Source organism: Lagopus muta, chromosome 13 (assembly GCF_023343835.1).
Source record: "Lagopus muta isolate bLagMut1 chromosome 13, bLagMut1 primary, whole genome shotgun sequence".
NCBI classification, from domain to species: Eukaryota; Metazoa; Chordata; class Aves; order Galliformes; family Phasianidae; genus Lagopus; species Lagopus muta.
The window spans coordinates 4,064,083-4,086,708 of record NC_064445.1 but is presented as its reverse complement, the minus strand read 5'-3'; the positions used below and the strand labels follow the sequence as shown (position 1 = coordinate 4,086,708).

At 43.4% G+C, this 22,626-nt stretch overlaps 1 protein-coding gene across 4 annotated transcripts; it reads left to right on the top strand.

Moving 5' to 3' along the window:
• The first annotated feature begins 733 nt into the window (after positions 1 to 733).
• MOSPD1 (motile sperm domain containing 1) lies at positions 734 to 20,650 on the top strand. 4 transcript variants are annotated; one of them, XM_048959181.1, is made up of 6 exons: positions 734 to 6,876; positions 12,339 to 12,468; positions 12,775 to 12,850; positions 15,708 to 15,937; positions 17,511 to 17,672; positions 19,982 to 20,650. In XM_048959181.1, exons 1-6 carry the CDS (start codon positions 6,742 to 6,744, stop codon positions 20,011 to 20,013), a joined length of 765 nt encoding a protein of 254 aa, XP_048815138.1. In that variant the 5' UTR covers positions 734 to 6,741; the 3' UTR covers positions 20,014 to 20,650. The 4 variants fall into 4 exon arrangements, with proteins under 4 accessions (XP_048815138.1, XP_048815140.1, XP_048815139.1 ...); XM_048959183.1 differs by having other exon boundaries at positions 3,779 to 6,876; positions 12,339 to 12,596; XM_048959182.1 differs by having other exon boundaries at positions 3,782 to 6,876; positions 15,708 to 15,934.
• The last annotated feature ends 1,976 nt before the right edge of the window (positions 20,651 to 22,626 follow it).

The following is a 22,626-nucleotide window of genomic DNA, read 5'->3' as shown; positions in this document are numbered from 1 at the left end:
CACGGCGCTGGCAGCCTGCTGCTGAGTGTCAGAAGCTCTGAAAGAAAGTCTGCAGCTTCAAACAGTCAGAGGCTGTGCTCCAGCAGGGCTGCAGTTAGTCCTCATTTAGTCAACCTCTGCTTTCTCACAGAATCCCCACAGCTCGGTTCAGAACCATCCCCTGCCTTGCACTCAAGCAGCATGCACACAGAGCACACAGAGCTGTGATTAAACCTCGGCGTAGGCCACACTTCTCCTGCCAGCCCTGGTAGAGACATGGGACTTTTGTGATGTTTTAATGAGCTTCAGAAGGGAGATTCTATCTGAGTGAAAGCTGGTCATAATAAAGAAATTAATTTCAAATCATATTCTCTTATGTTTGCATTTCAGAATGAACATAAATATCCAGGAGAACAACAGGCAACGTGAAACAAGACTTGTAAACGTGCTGGTACAAGCTTGCGTGTGAGCCAGTCACAGGTGACCAATGTGCTGACTGACACTACAGTTCAGCTTCTCATGCAGCTTAAATGAGCACTCAGTTCTGCATCCTTTCATGACAAAGTGGCATTTCATCTCACAAGCAGTTAGCTTTAGTTCAATAAGAGACAGAGTTCCCAACAGGAAAAGGCTGAGTAGGATGAGGCCTCAAAAAAAAAAACAAAAACCAACCCTTTCCCCCCCCCCCCCCAAAAAAAAAACAGATTAAAAGCATTATTTGAAAAATGAAATATTAATACGGGCAAGGCTTCCAACCAAATGTTTCCTTTGGTATTTGCACAAGAGAATGTTATACCTCTAGTGGCAGTAGGAGTGAATTACTTAATATAGTGACTGGAAAATTCAGACTGCAGTTAAGTAGTTTCCCCATCTTGGATACAGGTACATACAAAAACATATGTCATTTTTGAAAAATGACATCTTAAATTCCCATGTCAGTAATTCACACAGCTCAGAGCCTGAAAGTCAAGCAAAAGACACGAGCAGGCCATTCCAAGTTAAATACTGTAATTCGTCCAAATAAAATGACAGAACAAACTCACACCCAGAATTCGGATGTGCCTATGGCTTCTGCTGGTCATCAAACACCTACCCTCAAAGGAAAGTCTGTTATAAAAATGCTAAGGTACAGTTCATCCCTTCAGGTACGTGGGAGGGCAAACTGCACGCTACAGCACTGCTGGAAGACACATTATCTTACATTTTGGAGGGAGGTGTAAGGGAAGACTGGTGCACACTGTGACAGTGCGGGGAGCTGTGTCTGTGGACACATATCTCCTCCCAAACCCAGCTGTGTTGACAAAGAGTCCTCCCTCAGTCAGCCCAGGGGTTTGTGAGCATTGCTTTGCAATAGGTTACCACCCCTCTGATCTGGATATACTTGTTCGAACACTCCCTAACCTCTTTCAGTGAATATCATCTGGGCCAACAAACACTTATTACTTAAAATGTTAGGCCACGCTTGCATAGTCATTTTTCTCCCTTGCAAAGCAAGTTCCAGCTATTTCTGCACCCCAGTCTTTGGCTATGCCCTTCAACCTCAGCATCCCCCACTCCAATAGATCAATGCTCTATTTTCCATATTTTCATAAGCCTAAATTGATAGGCTTTAAATTGGATTCCTTCCATGCTCCCGACTCACCTAACTAAATGCTAAGGTCTACGTTGACAGAACAGAGGATATGGCAAGTGGTTGGAAAAAATGGCCATGGGGTTCCTAGGTCAGATTTGTCCAGAGGAGAAATGTTTACAGAGCCATGGCCCTTTGCATTTGTCCCTGGGAAATGACAAGATTTATTTTACAATCACGTCACAAACAATCTGAATGTCCTGTCAATGTCACGCTCTGCTGATCCATCAAACCGAGTTGGATCTCCACAATCAAAGCTCTTTATGGCCTGAGCCTTAGTGTAAGTAATTGAAGATGTGGCTGTTGCTGAGTTGTGTATTCCCATATGTGGTTCAGAATTCTCCAAAGGCCTGTTGCTTTTTAAAGCCTTGGAGCTTTCTGAATTTCCAGATCAGAGGTAACTCCAGCCCATATGCCTCCTAGACTCCAATTTCTGTAATATGTTCACCACGTACTGAAGGTTGCATGAACTAAGCACAGATATCTGCTATCAGCAACAACAGTGTCTTGTTCTCTGCTCCCAGCCTTTTAAAAATCCTCTGTCCTGCTGACCTTAATAAAGAAAGAGTTCAATAGCAAAGGTGCATGGTTCCCAGGTATATTCCCAGCAGAACTCCATGCAGGAGCCCAGAACACATCTCAGTTCCACGCTCAAGAAACAGCGTGTAATGCAAAGAGTCCTTCAGAAAGTAGCTAGGATCAGAAAGAGAAGGACAAATGGTACTTGAGGTCAACTTTTAAAGACAAATCTAAATATCAGCATAGGCATTTGCCAGCAGGACAGCAGAGCCCTCAGTAAGGCTGCCCTGCCTCCACACTGTACAGCTGCACAAAGACTTAATAAGTTGCACACGTGGAACAACTGAGCAGCGGAGGTGTAGAATGGATTGTACTGAGAGCGAAGCCGTTAATAAGATTTGTATAGCAATGCTTTTTATGTTAATCTCTAAAGAGTTTGCTTTTGTAACATTTAACTGATAAGCATATAATCTAGTTTTAATTTAATCTCTGCAGGTGTTTCCCAATGGTAAATGTTAAATTTTTATTGCTTCCTTGGGCAGCAATAATAGGGAAAATCTCTTTAAAGCTCCTACTGTCCATTTGTATGCAGATAGCATCATATTTTATAATAACTGTAAATCTGTCAGGAGAGCCTCTTTCTTTTGAGATGACATTATAAGTGTCAACCCTGAAGTAAACATATTTGGAAGGAAAATGAAGTAGAGATGTTATTAGAGGTCTAATGAAACAACCGTAACTGCTGATTTCTAAGAGATGTATGCACACATCCTTGAAAGAAGCAGAGCCCACGCTGAGTTTGCAGCTTTGTGTTGAGCAGGACAACGGAGGTTCTCAGCAGGGTCCAACAGACAATACAGAAATAGATCCTACACTTCATAAAGATGATGACTATCTATAAAACCCTCAGTGATTGCTCTCTCTGAGGTTCCTAAATGATTATAAATATCATGGTGTCTAAGAACCAATTATGGCTTCTTTCATATAGCTTCGCAGAACAAAGGATATATCAAGAACTCCAACATCAATAAACATAAGTTCAGACACCAAGTACAAAGAAGCAAATCTTGATACCTGTGTGAAGTATATTTGGGCAAAATTGACTCAACGTGAGACCTGAGTGAGAGTTAAATGAATGTTTAGATCTTACACTGGCTTCATTCTCAAGAATGAGCATGCATGAAACCTGCCCTTGTTTAACTTTATTATTTTGAAGTGAGCTACACTTTAGGCAGTAGTTTTCCCAAATCACTGTATCTACTCTGAAGGAAATACAGCTTTCTGCATGCTGTACTCACCAGGAGAATGTCACAGGGGCCATTAGTGGAGGCACAGAAGGTAAAGGACTTCTATGCTCGAACAGGCTTGCTTCCAAGGCAGCTTGGAGCATGGGCAGTTGAGAGCTTTCAGATGTCTTTGCTCTCCTGTATGGACATGCCTTGAAAGGGATTACACTTTAACAGAGGTTTAGATATTTCCTCAATGGCGCTTTGATATGTGGCTCCCAAGGTCCACATTATTAGTCATAAAAACAAACACTGTAACCCCTGACACAAAGAATACATGCTAGTACATTTAAGTCCCAAGTGACATAGAATGGGAATGCAGCATGCTGCCACTGAGGGGTGGAAATTTCAAAAGTTGCCTCAGAAGCAAGTGGAAAAGAAAGCCAAACTTTTAATGGGTGATTTAAAGGTACAAGAACTGTTTGGACAGTACAGGTTGAACAATTCTTACTTTTATTATAAGTGAGAACATTTAGGCTGCTTTAAAAGGTGGTAGTTTGAATGCAGTATTTTTTTTTTTCTTCTGAGAGTCTTTTAAAATGAAACAAATATCTTTCATGATGTTGCCTGTTTTTTGCGTTGTTTTCTTTTATAAGCTGGTATTAACTAGAAAACACTGTCCAGAGAAAGACAAGATAAAAACAACACAACGTGGGTGTGAATGGAAATATTGCAGATAGGTCACCTCATTTCCTGAGGTATTTGAAAGGAGAAGTGGATTTGCAATGCCGTGCCATGGAGAAGGCAACTGTCAAAGAGAACCAAATTCACAGGGGTAATCGGGCATTAATGCTGTTTTTCTCACAACTCAAGAAAATCTCCACAACAAACGAGTTTAGAATCTCACATATAAAGTATTTAAACAGATGGATAATCACCACAGCAACCAAAAACACTTCCAGAGAAGTCATTCAGGAGCATTCCGTATTTGCAGACTCCGGTCTCAGGTTTCTGGCAGCAAGCAGGCAATATTTTATGTAACAAAGACAAGCCAGTGTTTTTAGGTAACTCACAGTGGTTTCCAAGGTGGGTAGAAAATTAAGAGGACCAAACATAAGCTGCAGGAACAGAATTTTTTTTAACTCCTCCAATTACACTTACAGCGACCTGACCAGCTTGTCGCATATTCACTACTGCATCTTATGTCTCTGCTTCTTTGGATCTATATTTCTGACTTCCTCCTCATCCACATATTTTTCTCACTTTTTCCTCCGCCTTACCAGCATTGCAAAAAGGACTGCAGCCTCGGTCCGCCTCTGATCCAGAACACAGTTATTCTGGCAAAAATAACGTAAAACTGAGAAGGAGAAACTGAAAGAAACAATAATCTGACTGTAAAGAACTTCACATAAATCTGTGAGATAATTCTCATCATTGCCATACATGGCAGCAGTCTCTATTTTCCACATCTCAGATGAGCAGCCTACAGACAGCACAAGGCACTCCTTACAATACTCTTTTCAACCATCTGAAGTATTGGGCACTGCTGGCAAGGCAGCAAGAGGCAGGACTGCATCAGTCTGGGTTTGGACATGCTCCACACCAAAAACTCTGCATCAGTGAGTTTATCAAGCAGCTCCGCAGTATTTTTGCATGCATCAGTACTTGTTAAATAGCAGCAGCACATCCATACATTCAATAACGTCCTGTATGAAACACAATCTCTCTCAAGGGCTCGCTATTGCAAAATTGTCAGTGACGTGGGGTGTGTGCTCTCTGATGCATCAGGCACAGCAAACAAGGACGGAACACTGACTCCTACTCAGCTGTACACAATACACATTTAATTGGAGTCAACACAGGGCTTTTAAGATACCAAAATAACTCAAAACAAAGCCCAGATAGGTGAGTGGAAAAGGAGGAGCCCAGTGTGATTGCTGATTGTCAACAAGCAGTCAGTATGTGTAAACACCATTGAAAGTGAGACAGTTGTTTTTACTGTTTAAAGTTGAGTGCTGGAAACTCACAGAATCACAGAGTGGCCAGGGTGGGAAGGGACCTCGAGGTCCAAACCCGCTGCCACACGCAGGGCCACCAACCTCCACATTTAATACCAGCCCAGGCTGCTCAGGGCCTCATCCAGCCTGGTCTTGAACACCTCCAGGAATGGGGCATCCACAGCCTCTCTGCACAGCTGTTCCAGCACCTCACCACTCTCATAGTGAAGAACTTCCCCCTGACATGCAATCTAAACCTTCCCCCCCTCAACTTAAAACCATTTCCTTTCAAAGAGTTGATTCCCCTGCTGTTTATAGGCTCCCTTTAGGTACTGAAGGGCTGCAATCAGGTCATTCCACAGCATTCTTTCCTCCAGGCTGAACAAGCCCAGCTCCCTCAGCCTGTCTTCATAGGGGAGGTGCTGCAGCCCCCTGATCATCTTAGTGGATCCAAAATGAGCTCTCAGAGAAGACCAGTCTGTCAATCAGTCTGAAAACAGTGATTCCAGCTTATTTGTAAGCATTTAGAACTGCTACTTCTAGCTGATTGAAAGTTGTTCAGACACAAAATAAACTAGTTTTCACTGCACAGACTTCCAGAAATTGACAGGATTATAATTCCTACATATATTTCAACTGTAGTATTAAGTAATTTGTGGCTATGAAACTTCCTAATGAACTACGAGCAACGATGAGACCTGCAGAAGGATTTGGTAAAAGATGAGCGTTAATGCATCTTGGCTGAGCTGCAAAAGTAATAGTTTTCTTTTACTCTGCCTTTCACGACTTTTAACAGACAAAATACGTTGCTTTCTGTCCTGCATTGCTTCATGACACGAAATGCCAATGGCTGCTGTTTGTTTCATGCAGAATTGCAAGTCGTTTCACTCTGCTAATGGGTAAAAGATTTTGCAGCCCTACTGGCTTGGAAGGCTTAATTATAAATCTTAATTATTCACCTGGCCCGTAATAAAAGCGCCGCAGTGTCCATCTTACAGCTGCTAGTGGCCTCGCACACTGACTGTGGGGCTGGATTTTTCGCACCATGCAGTGCTAAGAAGCCCAAGGCAGAATAAAAACAAAGGCGATAACGGACAGTGCGCAAAAGGAGCCGAAGTCCACAAACAGCTTAACAAAAATGAGGCCGCTAAGTAAATAAGAGGAACAAGGAACAAACGCAACTGCAGAGCAGCTCACAGGATCCACGCGTCGCTTCAGGCGTTCTGCTGGACGACGGCCTAAGGGCACTGGCCAGCCGGGGGGAAGGAAAAACACCCCGAAAGCACCCGCAGAACGGCCCACAGCGACCGCTCCCTACCGACGGACCGGCCGACATGGTGGCGGGAGGCGGGAGCGAAGCGGCGGGGGCGGGGCTCGCTGACGTCTCGCGATGGCTGGAGGCAAGAGGGAGCCCGCCGCCATCCCGGCAGCCATAGCGACGACGCTACCCTCAGTGACGGGAGCAGGCGGGGGGGCGCCGCACAAAGGGGGCGCCGGGCGAGCCCGCAGCCAGCGGCCCCGAGCGGTGAGTGCGGGGAGGGGGGCGCCGCGCGACGCCGCCGGGGCGGGACAGGAACGCCGCCTCCTGCCCGCTTCTCTTACCGGCACGGAGCGCCGCCGGACCCGGCGAGGCCTCGCTGCCAGGCCTCAATGCCCAGCGCGGGCAGCGGGCCGGGCCAGGACGGGCTGTGAGGGGCGGCGGGGACGGCGCGCTGTGCCGGGCGGAGCGGGGCCGGGCTGTCGGAGCCCCGCCGCCGCCTCGATCTCCGCTCCCGAATAACAAAGGGGATACGTAGAGCGTGTGCCGTCGCTCCTGTTTCTCTGCCTTCAGTAGGTGCGTCTTAAGAGCCCAATTAGAGCGGCTTCTTTCCCGTGTTTCTCTCAAGGAAGAGCGTTTCCCGCAGTGAATCGGTGCCGTCCTGACATTTGATCTGTGCAGCTGAACCTGGGGATGAAAGGCCGTGTAGCGCCGTGTGAGTGCGAGGGCCGGGGCACAGCGCCCTTGTGCCCCCATAGCGCCCTGTGGAGGGAGCAGCAGCTGAGCCCGGCTGGGATTCCACGTGTCCCTGCTGCTGCACGCCCCTCAGGTGTGTTCGAACAAAGCTGCTGTTGTCACCTTGTCGGCGTCTGAAAAAGTCAAGGAAAAATAACTGGGCTGTGTTCTGGGTTGCGTTAAAAAAGGGGTGGCCAGCAGGAAGAGGGGGGTGATTGTCCCCTTCTATTCAGCTCTTGTGAGGCCCCATCTGCAGCTCTGCGTCCAGACACGGGGCTCCCAGCACAGGAAGGATGTGGAGCTCTTGGAGCGGGTTCAGAGGAGGGCACTAAGATGATCAGGGGCTGGAGCAGCTCTCCTGTGAGGAAAGGTTGACAGAACTGGGCTTGTTTAGCTTGGAGAAGAGAAGGCTTTGGGGAGACCTCATTGTGGCCTTCCAGAACTTGAAGGGAGCGTATTACAGGAGGGAGAATGGCTGTTTACGAGGCTGAATAGTGATAGGACAAGGGAGAATGGTTTTAAACTGAGATGAGGACGTTTAGGTTAGATATTAGGAGGAAGTTTTTCACTCAGAGGGTGGTGATGCACTGGAACAGGTTGTCCAAGGAGGCTGTGGATGCCCCATCCCTGGAAGCATTCAGGGTGAGGCTGGATGTGGCTCTGGGCAGCCTGGTCTGCTGGATGGCAACCCTGCACACAGCAGGGGGGTTGGAACTAAGTGATTATTGTGGTCCTTTTCAACACAGACCATTCTGTGATTCTATGATGAAAGGTGTGGATCAAGCAAGTTGTGCTGTTGGTTCTAATAAGTGACCTCCTCTGAGAGTCTTCTGATTTCCAGCATCCTGAGGACAGTTCAGTGACGCTCTCATTGCTCTGTGCAGTAGCAGAGGGTTTGAGAAGTCTCAGAGTGGTTCTGCCAGTTCTGATGTCACTGTCCACCCACTTCAGTGCTTTGCAGAATATGTGCCCTCATAGATCAGCAAACTGAAGTGAGGTTAACCAGCTTGCTCAAGGTCACAGGGTCAGTGACAGAGCTGGCAATAATGGAACGCAGCCATCCCCACCGCTGGCTCTGTGCTCATCACTGGATGACTCTCCCAGATAATTGCAGGTAGTTTAAACATTGCGTTGCAATGTTTGTTTTGCGTTTGCAAAGTGTGTTTTGAGGCCTTCACAAGCTTTTGGAAAGATGAAACGTTAATAGATCTGCTTCTTGTGCTCTGTTTGCACGGAGCTCACGCTGAAGCTTAAACTTCTCCTGGCACTGGGAGAAATTTCGAGGTCTTCTTGGCTTATTTTGTGAATATGTGCTCCAAAGTCATCTGTACCTCAGTTGTGTGTTTGTTAAGTAAATGGTGTGGAAAAGCTCTTGTGAAGCTTTAGAGGGTAGATTATGGGATAGAACAGACATAGATTACACCTTAATTACAGTTTTTAAAAGGAGAATCTGGAAACTATGGCTCTAAAGAGTTCTCTGAATAAAGTGTTTACCAAATGATGTTCTGTCATTTGCCACTGTTTGAAAAAAGAAAAACCAAACAAGTGTGCTGGGAAGCCATAGTGATGAGCTGATGAAAGTTAAAATGGAACAAAAAGCTTCCCCCTCCTTGATTTATTTTTTCTGCACGTAATTGTTAAATAAAAACAAATCAGAAGGGCTGTCATTTCTGAGCCTAGAGAGAAGTTTCACTTCATGTTTTTTGTTTTTTATTCCTGTTAAGCTTATGAAGAAAGGGGTTTCAGAGGAAATGCTGACAGTTCATGCTGGTGTGACACATGCATTGTATATTTAGTAGCTTCAGGGAGGAGAGATCCTTAGTGAGCTGAAGAAAATATCACGGATAGTGGTTGGTGTGGACCTCAGAGAGCGCTGGAAAGCAGGCTGGCATTGCTCAGGTGTTCCACCTCAGCCCTGTCCTGCAGGGAGCCTTGAGTTTGGCACAGTCCTAATGCTGCGTGGAGTTGTGCTGGTGGTCATAGATAGAGACCACAGGTCTGTGTTTTGTAAGCGTTTGTTTGTTCTTATCTTTGTGTTCTGGGATTAATTCTGGTGACCATTGGCTGCACAAAGTGATCTGATAGGAGTTGCTGTGTTGTAGTGCAGCGTGGAGAACAGCAATGGCCACGTTCCTTTTAAGTGCTCTGCCAACGGTGCCAAAGCAGCACTGCGTAGCTGTGCTCTGGGCATCAGCAGGAGTCCTGCTCTGGGTTTGATCCATGCAAAGGCATTTTCATGATACAGGCTTCCTCTGTTTAAAAAAAAAATGACAGTTTGTTGTTGATGAGCACTGTGTGAAAGCTGCACTACTAAACTGCCATACCTCCCCTGTGTTTGTACAACTTACAATGCTGTCTTTAGGAAAAGTACTTGTGCTGATATTACCTGGTGAGGTATCCCAGCAAGGCAACTTGTCAGCTGAAATAATTCTCTCAAAAGGAATGCTTGTGGCTTGCCTAGAAATCTACAACTTTATATCCTGAATGACACTGCTGTGTCAGCAAATGAGTCTGTTGTAGAGCTGAGTTTGCCAGACTTTACTTCTGCCAGTTTGAGTGCTAACTTCTTATCCAGCCAAGTTAAATAAGAAAAGGAAGCAATAATGGGATGCACTTCTTTTTAGGGTTGGTAGCTTTCAATGTGAAAACTTGTGGAATCGAGGAAGGTTTGTGCACTGTTACCAATGGATGTGTAAGAGCAAGACCTGCTGGTAGGCTTATGGTGCACAGCTCTGCGTGCTGTGATGTGTGGGCTGGGAGCACCTGGCTGCTTGCTGTTGGCTGAGCTGAGGAAACTGGAGCTGTGCAGTGATGCCAGAAATCAGAATGAAACCCATGCAGAGTTTAATGGGACTGTGGTACTCCATCCCTGGAAGCATTCAAGGCCAGGCTGGATGTGGCTCTGGTCTGGTGGTTGGTGACCCTGCACACAACAGGGGGTTGAAACTAAATGATCATTGTGGTCCTTTTCAACCCAGGCCATTCTATGATTCTGTGATGCTTCATTTGTAATCATTAAATAAAAAACAAATGGTTTACATTTTAATAAATCTGGTCACCTAAATATCTGGCAGTATTTTGGTAGTGGTTGTACAGAAGTAGAACACTTGTTAGGAAAGCAATTGTTCATTTCAAGAAGATGGCTCATATATCTGATATGTATAATGTATGCAGTAGGTCTGTTTGAGTGCCAGGTGTTCTCATGTGAACTTACTGTATACTGTGTTAATTTTGGGAGGAAAAAGAAATAAAAAAAGTACAAAATCTGTGCATCAGAAGCTTCAGAAGACATTATTTCCTATGCTGATTATTTGGCAGATAGTCATATTAATAATGTAATAACATATTTGATGTATATTAATCTATTTAATCTCATTTTGCAATGGCTCGTACAGTTTTGCAGGAAATATTGTTTGCAGCTGCTCCACGCAGTGATCTTAGAGCTCGTTCATTCCTCTGAAACAAAATGCATTTATGACAATTCTAGGAAGCACCACGGAGCCCAAATTGCCACTCACAGATCTGTTTCTTTTTCCAGTCCCTTCTTAATAAGGTAGCAGAGCATCAGCTTTGGAACGCTCTCACTGGGGATTTGTTTTCAGAGTATTCTTAGTAGCGTTGCAGTGAAGCGGAAATCAACCTGTGCTCTGCACAGCAAGTGGGCCCAGGGAAAGGTGTCCAGTGAGAGCAGTTCTCTAACGAGTCGCTGCTTTAAAAAGGTAAAGAAACAGAAGGGCTTAACGAGAAGCACAGCCTGTGCATTGAAAGATGGGGCTACAAAAATACCTTCTAGCAAACATTCATTCCTGTCACGTTTCGAATACAAAGCGCAGATTTGGTGTTGGAAATGTAAACATCACGATGTTCTGAATGCAAAAATCCAAGCTTTTATTTTTGTTTGTTCGGGGTGCTATGGGAATTCAATGTAGACATTTCAGAAACTGAATTTCTTAAGGTGCAACCAGATCAGGTTATTTGTCTGGAGAACAGCTGGAACAGATGTTCTGTAAGGCTGCATTGAAAGCAGACATCACAGCTCGTGAGACTGTGGGAACTTTTAATTCGTTTATTATTTCCTATTGTAGAATAAAGCTGAGCCTCACAGGACACCTTTAGTTTGATAGTAAACCTAGGGGAAGTACAGTAAAATCTGACAATCTTGGGGGAAGAATAGGGGAAGCTGTTTCACTGTGTTGTGTCTGCAGTGTGTAAGGTCACTGGCATGCAGCGCGTGCTGAGGAATCTGCCCTTAATTTTATTGGACAAATTACATTTGGGATTGTTGCTCGATCAGGTCAGAGGTTCTGGTTTTAGTTCTGGAATGAGACTTGGAGTAAAAACTGTGGGGGTGGCAAAGGAGAATCACGATGGTTATGTTTTGTTTAGAGGCAGATTGGTAGAAAACCTTTCTCATTTCTTAACCCAGTAAGAAATCCAACATGTATCTCCTGTTATTCATCCCAGTTAATTTTCAATTCGTTGCCAGTAACTACTGTGCAATCATAACAAGACCTTAGTTTAGACAAAGCACGAAGATGTTCCCCATTCCTTTGTTCTGAATCTTCCTGTGTGAGCAGATACCTCAGTTACGCTTCATCCAGGAACGGCTGCACAGCTCACAGCGCACTGAGATCCTTTCAGTGATGCCTGCTGCTGTGTTTCCTCATTTTGCTCTTTTCTCAACTGTTTGTTTTCTGAGGTGAGAGTGGCGTTTATTTGTGTCGTTTGCTTTGTGTTGCACAGTCATGTCACAGAGTCACAGCAGACTGGGGGCTGCACAAGTGCTGATCCATTTCTTTTGGAGCAGTTTGTTAAATGGATGTGATCTGGTGGGAATAGAAAAGGCATTGCCACGTTTTTGAAGGACAATATTCGGTTATGCAGCTACCTGTATAGAGTTCTGCCTTCTTACATCTTTGTTGTCTGCCTCAGTTTACCAGAGGTTCAGGGAACAATCTTCTCACCTTCTCTCTTTTTTCCCTTTTTTCCTTCAGAATTGCCAAAATGCTTTGGAATTCTTAAACGATTCTAAAACTGAAGTTGCTGAAGATACAAAACTCATAAGAACACAAGAAGCAGCAAGGAGGATTCAGTGCCAATGCAGCAACAAAGAAGACAGCCAGAGTTAGTGGAAGGAAATCTTCCTGTCTTTGTTTTTCCTACAGAACTTATATTTTATGCAGATGACCAGTCGACACACAAGCAGGTGTTGACTCTATATAACCCCTATGAGTTTGCCTTAAAATTCAAAGGTGGGTTTCTTAGGTTAAGTTGTATTTAAGGATTAGTTGGTGATCTTGAACAATCCAATTATAGTTTGTGTAACGAATCATATTTGCGACAAAAGCAAAGCCCTGTCTTCACGTGTATCTGTTGATGACTCAGGTGTTGATGTGTGACTTGTCACCTCTGCTGTCCTTTCCTTTGCAGTTCTCTGTACAACTCCAAATAAATATGCGGTGGTTGATGCGACCGGAGCAGTGAAGCCTCAGTGCTGTGTTGATATGTAAGTAAAAAGTGGTTTATTTTTCCCCTGATGTCTGATTACCTAATTTCCTTCATTATTGTAAGAGGTAGTACATGATAGCAAACACAGCATACACTATATAAAAATTACCACGCTTTCCTGATCTCCTGTATTCTCGTGGCCATCCAGTCTTTACTGTTCTTTTACTCTAGGGAAAAAGTAATGGAGATTGCTTCTTTAGTTTTCTCTTTAAGCATAAACAACATGCTACTAAATGCATCCTGTAGTATAGTTTGTGAACCATCAGTGAGAGTATGGAGTCTCTGAGTGCTATCTTGTTATTTCTAACAAGAAGAACAAGACCACCCCTAGGGTTGGGATTTCTTTGGGAGAAATATTTGTTTGCAGATTGACAAAGTGAAAACGTACAAAGTTCTACTGAACACACTTCTGGGACATATTTAACGAAGGTACTTTTGCCCATCCTTCACCCTGACCACCTGTCTTGTACTCTCTGCTCTCTCTTCCACCCCTCCTTCCCCCTTTACTTCTCCTTTCAGGTCCCAGCACCATAACAGAGGAGAAATGAATGCTGGTTAAGTTTACTGCAGTAACATGCAGGGCCTGCAGGCTGCTGGAATTCAAAGTAGAGAAAGAACTAATAGATATGATACAATTGCCCAGGTTTTTTCATTATGTTTGCAACATTATCTCTGTGAGGTACAGATAGAACAAAATCAATGAGAATATCAGTAAGCCACTGGCAGAGTTTAGCAGGCATTTACACATTCTCAATGTTTAGTTCATCTTTGGCTTAAACAAATGTGTTAAATAAGAGGTATGCCTATTTCCTGGGGAGTTTTTGTGTGGCAAAGAAAACCCCATCTGGTTCTGTTGACGTTGTTGTCCAATGTCAGTGTTTACTGCAAAGCTATGAGCAGTACTAGGTAAGTGTGGCTGCTTGCCAGATAAACATATTCTACGGAGCTTCTAGTTAAGCAGTGGCCTCTGACAAGAAACATGAGCATGTATCTGTTTATAAGGGTCTGCAGAAAACATCTCTTTGCTTGGCAGCAGATGCAGTCTCATAGTGCAGCAGTATGTACAGATTTTGTTTAGGTCGATAGTAGCACATATAAGAGGAGAAAAAAAACTGTAAAGGAAGTCTTAAAGGGAGAAATAATTTATCAGAACAGCAGATTCAGTTCTCAGGGTTGTATGGAAGTGTTGTTGGGGAAAATCCCTCTGTTTTAATGAAAGCACTCACCCAACCACCACTGAGCTTGAAGCCTGACATAAGCACACTGCTTGGTTCCTAAAGTAAAACCACAGGCATTTCTATGCCCATCTTGCTTAGGAGGGATGACTTAGTTTCTGTTTCCTTGTTGAACGGTCTGTTCAAACTATGTACTGGTTATAAGCACTGCTCTGTGTTTATGATTGTAGATACCTTGCTGTGGCACAATTCATTTAAAAGAAACCAGAAACAAACATCTGTTTCTTGTAGCATTTTAATGCACATGTATCACAGAGATAGTGCTCATAATCGTTTCTGAAAAGTTTATCCTGTATTAATAAAGGTAAAACCACTTTTTTCCCTCAGGATACGGCAACCTTCTTGAAGCCACACCACTTATACACAGGTGTTTTTTCAGGTTAGCTATTATTACCTTAGAAATTTAGAATAGCCTCTGATAAAGAAGAAAAAAAAGTTTTCCACTCCAGAAAAATCCTTTGTTTTAACTCTAAGAGCTGCTATGACTTTTAAAAACCTGAATGTTTTCTTTTTTTAGTGCTAGATGGGTATTTTCATAATGAATCATAAATGCAGAGAGGAGGCAGGTGAGCAGAGCAGTGTTGCAAAGGTCTGTATTGCCTTTGATCAGTGTTATTTTTAAACTGTGCCTTTTACATGTCCTACATATGATTTTTTTTTTTCATATTAAATACCATAAAAGTAGAAGTAATGTAACAGCTATCACAGTGCCTTAATTTTGAAACCATCTTGGTCAACTTGTTCAAAACAGCAGAGTTCACAGTGGTTGCTGGGCAGTACAAAAGTCTGTGAGGGAACAAATGGACTCCAGGCATGGCTCAGCTTTGCCTGTGCTGCAGTTGGGGTCTGACTGCAGATGGGGTCGATAACAGCAGGCCTAACTCTTGCTAGCTGGTCAAGTGCCTGCAGTATTTCAGTTCAGGCTGCAGAATATGCTCAAGGTAGCAGGACTGCTGAGCAAAGCTTTGACAGCACAGAGCTCTGAGAGCCACGCTTGCTCACTTCTTGTATGGAAGGGATGGGAAATGTTTATATTGCAGTTACGTGCCTTAAACTGGTGAGTTTCTGATTTCAAAAATCTCTTTAAATCTAGATGACTCTTACCCATAGAGAGAATTAGTTTTGCTTTTGGGAAAGTATAATTTCAAAGCTTTGAGCCTGCAGAGACTTCTGCCATCACCTTGTCTGTCCAAGCACTTGGCAGTCCTTTTTTTCCCCTATCTACCCCACGTCCCCCTGTACCTTTTGACATATTGGACAGCATAGAGCAAAATTGTTTGAAGAGGAGGCATCTTTCAGATAATGGATGTTCTGTGAAAAGTGGCAGTCGGGCCCCTAATGGTGTCTTCTGAGAAAGAATAGTTGTGGTTTTTTTGGCCAGCCAATTGGGGCAGATATATTTAGGAACTAGAATGCCCTGCCATGGTGCAGCAAACGGGGAGGAGAGAGACGAGGCAAGATCAGAGCTTCAAGAACAGAGTGACTGAGCATAGAGTGGGGATGTGAACTACTGAATGCATCTGTGTGGGGAAAACAGGAAACACTGGCATTGCAGGGCGTGATTCCACACCAGGCATCGTTTTGACCAGCTCCTCTGCTTGACATTGTTGTACTCTGCAGTGTGATTCGTCACAGAGATGTTCGTGCTGCTCACTATGGTGTGATAGATAAATTCCGACTGCAAGTGTCTGAGCAAAGCCAGAGGAAAGCACTGGGGAGAAAGGAGATTATTGCCACTCTGCTTCCATCTGCAAAGGAACCACCACAGCAAAAGGAAGAGGAAGAAAAACGAATAAAGGAACACCTGTCTGAAAGTGTCTTTTTTGAGCAGACTTTGTGTCAACCAGGTAGTTGAAATCTTTATCCATCCTGTTCTCTGGATCAGTTTTGAATAGCTTAAATAATAGAAAGACTAGACTAAAATAAGCTTGAAAATAATTCTTATTAGTTACCTTTAGCACCAAAGGACGATTGCACTTGAGAAGCAAACTGTGACAGTTCTGCTTGTGCTGTCTTGATTAATAATAATTGTTTTTCTTCTTTGTCTGAAAAGTACAAAAAAAGCAGAATTGCCACTGGAAATTCTTTGTATGTTTTGTATGTGATGAAGTGAATCTAAAGTCTTGGGCAAAGCCTGGACCAAACAGCTCAAAGTGACAGGGAGAGAGAGAAAAAACATTGAGTCTTACTGGAAGTGCATCTGAATGGATCCTCAACCTCTGCTGAATTACAGTGTAATGTTCTTGTCACTGCTTGTTTTTCATGACAAGAACAAAAATAAGTTCCTGAAAAGAAACTGACTTGCTTGAGACTGTTTCTCCTGCTAAAATCAAACTGTGACAGCATTTATAAATGGTTTGCTGGCTGGTGAAACACCTTGTATTAAGAAAAAAAAACATCCATCTCAGTATGTATTGCAGGAGGATACGTGGTTAAACTAAACCTGCACTGTCTCTGGGCCCACAGAACACACTGTTAATGTGACAGTTGTTCCAGTACAGAGGGTTTGAACCATTCTGAACAACCTGATACTGGTCTTAATCTAAACACTGCTACTTCTTCTCTTTAAACCTTGAATTAAATTGTATTGCTTGCTTACAGAAGAGCAGCAAACAGCAACTTAAGGTCTTTGCATATAACCTGCAACCTAGAAAGAACAGTACTGGAATTAAAATAGGACACACAAGCCAGTCACAGTGAGGATAGAAAACTTGGCTAAAAGTATTTGGTAATGTGTTAGTTGACAGTGCTAAGAACCACCTGTTAGAAATGAACAGCTTGAAGTGTGTCAGTGAGGAGATTCCAGCCATTGAACTGCAGCACAGCAAAGAGCATGGAGGATAAATGAATCTGCAGTTTGCGTTTCCTTGTTTGGGTGACACTGGATTGTTGTGGTAGTTCAGTTCTCAAAGCAGGCTAAACATGCTACTCAGCTGTGGCATGTGAACTGGGGCAGGCCTTAAGTTCTCCCTTAAAGAAAGAAGGGCCACCAGCTGTGCTCTTGCTGTAGCCAAGACTTGTTTGGAGGTGTAAGAGCTTTCTGCCTCTGTACTTCCTTTTAGTGTTCTTTCCCAATTAACTACTAATTGCACAGGGAATGTATCAGTGTCAGGATGCAGAGTGAAACCTCAAGCATTGCTGAAACATCTAACTGCCAGGAGTGTGTATATATAGCTACTAGGCCTGGCAGACTGTTCCTCTAGAAGGGAGAGATTTGGAAAGTCATGTGAAAGCAAATTCCAGCATCAGCCTTGGAACAGGAGCAGCCTCCTGCACTGCAAGATGCAGAAAGCTTAGGGAAGTGGATGTAAGTTGTTTTCCATCCCCTCCAAACTCAAAAAGATAAAGAAAATATGAAGGTAGTGCAGCTCTGATGTTGTGTGGGTAGATGCTCCCTACAAGTGGTACTGTTTTGTTTTTCAGAAAACAGACCTGCCTCATCGGGACCGAGTTTACTAACAGTCTTCCTGGGAATAGTGTGTATTGCAGCACTAATGCTACCTACATTGGGGGAAATGGAATCCCTGGTGCCTCTCTACCTCCATTTAAGTGTGAATCAAAAGTTAGTTGCTGCTTATGTTTTAGGTGAGTATTCTGGATTTTGTGTTTTAGAGGAGCTTTTGTGATTGGGGAACTTCTCAGCTGTTTGTCAGCAGCTTCAGGAAACCTGGAGACAAAGAACTGCCTTACGTTTTCTTTTCCACCCCAGTTATATTTTACGTTACAGCCAGAATGATATATGAGGGAAAATTAATTATAAATATTTTAGACCAGATTTTAGTCAGTATTATATACAGGCTTCCATGTACTAGTTTTGCCTCCATTTGATGGCTGGCCCAATCACTCATACCTCTAATCACCTGCCAGCAAAACTGAGTGGAATGAATTATGTTTCTTACACTGAATACAGAGTTAATCTGTTGCAGAACCTAGAACTCTTCTGGTTCTGTTTCTCTCTCCAAGCCAAATAAGCTGGTCTGAAAGGCTGCATTTGTCGTCTTCTTGATAAGCAGTTGAAATGTTCAAAAATAAATGGTTATTGTTGCTTACTAAGAGATCACTGCCATCCACACCTCTTCCTGATTGCTCACTTGCTCCTAAATTAGGAGCATAGAGAAGTTGCACGCTTCATTTGATTTGTCTATTTTTCTGTAGCTATTTCAGATTGGAAGAGCACTCGCACTTAACTCAGTTCTCCCACCCCCCTGCCTGGCAGAAATGAGAATTTAAAGGAAAGGAGATAGGCAGCTTCAAACTGAGAGCTGGAGGTGAGGTAGTGGTGGGAAAGAACGCAAGATCTTGTTGATTAAATGCACGCAGTTTAGTGACTGACTTTGCTAAGTTCATCTGCTGAAAGGGTTTTAGATCTCGCCTGCTGCTGACCAGAAGCCTATGTCTCTATCTGAGCTGATGGCATTGTATTTTCAGATTAGAACCTTGCAGTAATCCTGGTTTTATTTTTACCTCTAGTTTTGAAAATAGTCCCAGTTTCTGCTGGTGACAACCACAGTGTTAAACCATTTGAATTCATACATTTGCAACAACTCACCTGTTCGTAGATGCGTTGTGAAGTTGCTACAGGTCTTGGTTCTACTGGGGGCAGGGTTCTTACTGCTCATAAAGGGCTCCTCTGGGTACAGCACTTACCTACAACACAAGTGGATTGCCCATACGAAGGTGCAAACACTTCCTTCCACAATGAAGTACAATGGATTGTTCAGTTTTTAACTGAAAAGGGAGGTTTGCTCCACACCAATGGGACTCAATGCCATTGGAGAAGAATTTGCTTCACAGAAATGAGTGAAACCCAGCTGTGGTGCAGGTTGTTCCGTAGCACCTTCCAGAATCCTGTTACTCTGCAGTGATTTAAATAATCTAAATCAGGGCCTACAGCAGTTCTGGTATTTGGGATTGTCTGAGCTAATGCAGACCTTGACAAATAGCTGAACTATAATTCCTCTTTAATGGGATGAAATGCTTGTCTAATGGAGGGCAGCATTACAATTCTGTTCAGTCATGCTTTTATGTTTAAAATCTTTATCAAGTAAGTTACATCAGTATGGAGAGGCAACATAGCAAGAGAGCCTCAGCAATTTCTTTGTCTGGTAAAATCTGTAGGCTGTAAGATCTGTGCTGTGAAAGGCTATTATAGAAACGTATTCCAAGCCTGAAATAAGATTGCCTAAGAACTGATGAATTACTGTTCTGGTGTTTCAGAAGGCCTGTATGTTTTTCCATATGCCTCTTTGCCCTGTACTAAATACATTCATGGCTATGAACCTTTTTCTTATCAACACAATGGCAGTGGGTTTTTCTGTGTGGCAGTAGTAGGTTTTCTAACCCTGTATTTTCAGCTTTCAGCCCTGGAGCCTATTTTTAATTGTTTGGGAGATTTTTAGGCCTCTGGAAACTTTTGTTTCCCTCCCTTCTCAAAGGTCACAAAGCCTGCAGAAAGCTCCCTGTGCAGACTGAGCAAAGACGAGTTCAGGACAAATATTGTTCTGCAGAGAACTGAATAAAAATCACCATCTAGCTTTTAGCTAACCTGCCTTACTGATGACTCAGCATTTGAATTACGCTGCCCATAACCATCCCACATCAAAACCAATGGCTTCCATGCCCTTGTTAAACTTAGATTTCAACATGGATGAGATTTTGCAGCAGGCAGGTGGTTGTGCAGAGCAGTTATGGCTTCTTTGAGATTTAGCTACAAGGCAGCACTTCCCTATAATGGAACACCTGAGTTTTGTCTACATCAGAATTTGGAGCAATACTTGTAGTACTTATGCAAGGGGTCTGTATGAACTCCTGCATGCATTACTTCTGCCCTATGACATAACTGTCTTCTCCATCTCGGAAAGTTAAAGCACTTGGTTCTTCATCCTTTCCTCCAGGTCTCATCACCATGGTTATTCTGAGAACATGAGCAATGACTTAGCAGGACATCAAACACCTTACTGTATATTCACATCATGAATGTGGACTGCCTTTTACTCCCATTGGGCTCATCGAGATGCTAGCAGCTCTGTTCAGTGATCTAAGATACCTTCAGAAGTGTAATATATTTTAACTATGTATAATAAATGAAAGACTCAAAGCACTTTTAGGTGCTTCTGTAACAGACAGCTATGAAATGTTCAGTGATACCTGTGAAAATAATTTGAAACACTTTTATATTTACGCCTACTGTAAAAAAAATCCTTATTAAAGCAAACATTTGTTATTTTTAGTCTATGTTCACATCAGTGCGTGATCACTATAAAAGCAAACTGTCATGTAAGCGTTCCTTTGGTTTGTGGCTGTACATGCTGAGGCTGATGCCTGACACTTCTGTATGTGTACCAGAAGGATGGCAGTCGTGGCTGATCATTGAAGCAAATGGAAAATTTCATCAGTGAAACTATGAAATAAACCATTACGTTTAGGTGAAGAAGTAATTCTCAAATTCCTTACTTCACTGTTACCCATGTATCACTGAGTGCTGGTTTTCTTACCTGGGGAAGTAATTTCTGCAAGAGACATTTTGTATCGGCTGTAGACAATAAAGACCAGTTCTGTAGTCAGATCCCTTCATTTCTCAGGGCTGCGTGCAACCTGTGAGCTACGTGGCATTAACAGAACCTGAACCCACACTGCACACCAGTATAGAATTCAGCCCCTTTTCCAGTTTTACAGACCAAACTAAGCAGAGCAGCAGAGGCATTTTTGTCCCCACCTTCCCCCACCACACCTTGCAGCTGAGGCAGGATTTCTTTGGTACGAGGAACTGCTGCTCAAAGTCCAGTGTTTCATTCCAGGTGAACATTCACCCCATTTCACATTTCATTGTAGAGATGTTTAATTATAACATTTCTACTGCTTCATTTCACTATGACTGCATTTGGTTCATGCATACAGATTTATAAGGAGTCTATATAATAAATATGCTTTGATTTGTATATGGAACATTTTGGAAGTTAAGCTTCCCCCTTCTGCATGTTACAGGTCACTTTTGTGGGCATTGTGCACAGAAGCACAAGGAAACCACACAGATGTTGCTGTTTAAAAAACAATGAGGTTGAATTTACATTAATAACTGCTGTAAATTTCTTCCATGTAACACCCCAAGTCTTTAAAGGGCAATAAAAACGTTACTTCAGCTTGATTGCCAGGTGAACTGAGACTGTGTCATCTATCAGCATCAGGTGATAAAGAAACAGACATTAATAGATCTTAAAAAAAAGAGTTGGTTTGAGCTCTTGGTGTTCCAGACCTGTGCTGCAACTGGAAGAGAGCTCTGGTTACAGAGGTAGGCATGGCTCAGATTCCTGCTCAATTCCTGCTGCTATGGAGCTGCATTCTCATAGCTTGGCTGATATTTTTAATCACCTGTTAATTGTTAATCACTGTTAATCTGGAGTTTGAGAGACACATTGCCAATGTTCATTTTCATGGGATTTGGAAAGAAGCAACCAGCACAGAACAAACACCTTGAGCAAAGAAATTGGGAGCAAAGAGTTATCAGCAACCAAGAGAACTAAAACACTGGAACGTTTCTTGTTCAAGGTCAAGCCAGGAACAACACACAGATAAAGTTTCTGTGCACAACATAACAGCAGCTGCAGATAAAGCTCATGCTTAGGCAAAATAAACATGAAAAAATGCAAATTTTGACTCTCTGATGTCAGGGAGGTGACAACATAGTCACAGATCTGCTCTTAACATTGGATAAATGAGACCTGAGCGCAGCTGCAGTTCAGAACGGGGGAAATGCCTCACCTGTGCCACAGCAAGGCACAGGGAGACACGAGGGAGACACTGGGTCTCCTCTGGGGTGGGTGTACAAGGCTTAAACCACGCTCAGGATGCATTTATCTGTCTGTGTGCACGTACCTCTGGTACCCTGAGGCCTGTTGAACAGGGCTGTGGCAAACACTGGATGCCTCTGGAAATCAGACCTGAGACAGCGAATGCACTTCCTCTTCAAACACCAGGAAAAATAGTTAAGTGCTCACGTCATTTCCCATTCCTGACTCCTTAAGACAAACAAAACAGTCATTTCCTTGAGATGGAGAAGTATTTTGAGCAGACAGTTAGGAGTGCTTTAAGATCACCCAGCAGAAACAATCAACTTGTTTACCCGCGACTCGCTGTGGCACTGGGATCTCAGACAAGCAATGCTGGCAGGCAGGAAATGAGAGCGCTGTGAGGATCCTCTCCAACTGCATCACTCCCAGCAGAGGGGCATGGTGCATCATCTCCTTCAGATCTTTGCTTTGTCTGATGAGAAAATGCTTAGATTTCCCCCTTTGTTCTGAAGAAGCGGATCACAGAATGCTTATAACTACAATGGATCCAACACAACCTTTCCAGAGCTCCAGGGACAGAGGGCTTTTCACACCACGGCTTCATCCCAGCAGGGAGCACAGCTGATGTCCCTGAGGCTGGAAAGCCGGCCCAGCAGCCTTACACAGAAATAGCCTGAAAAAGGACTCACCTACTGCCCCCATTTCTCAGAACATGCCCAGGGAACACAAGCAAACACACCGTCAGATGGTTG

Coding starts and splice junctions, on each gene's coding strand:
- MOSPD1 (XM_048959181.1), top strand. CDS start 6,742: ATGGCTGGAGGCAAGAGGGAGCCCGCCGCCATCCCGGCAGCCATAGCG. Junction 12,851..15,707: donor CCTCAGTGCTGTGTTGATAT/GTAAGTAAAAAG, acceptor TGTACTCTGCAG/TGTGATTCGTCACAGAGATG. Junction 17,673..19,981: donor AGTTGCTGCTTATGTTTTAG/GTGAGTATTCTG, acceptor CCTTTCCTCCAG/GTCTCATCACCATGGTTATT.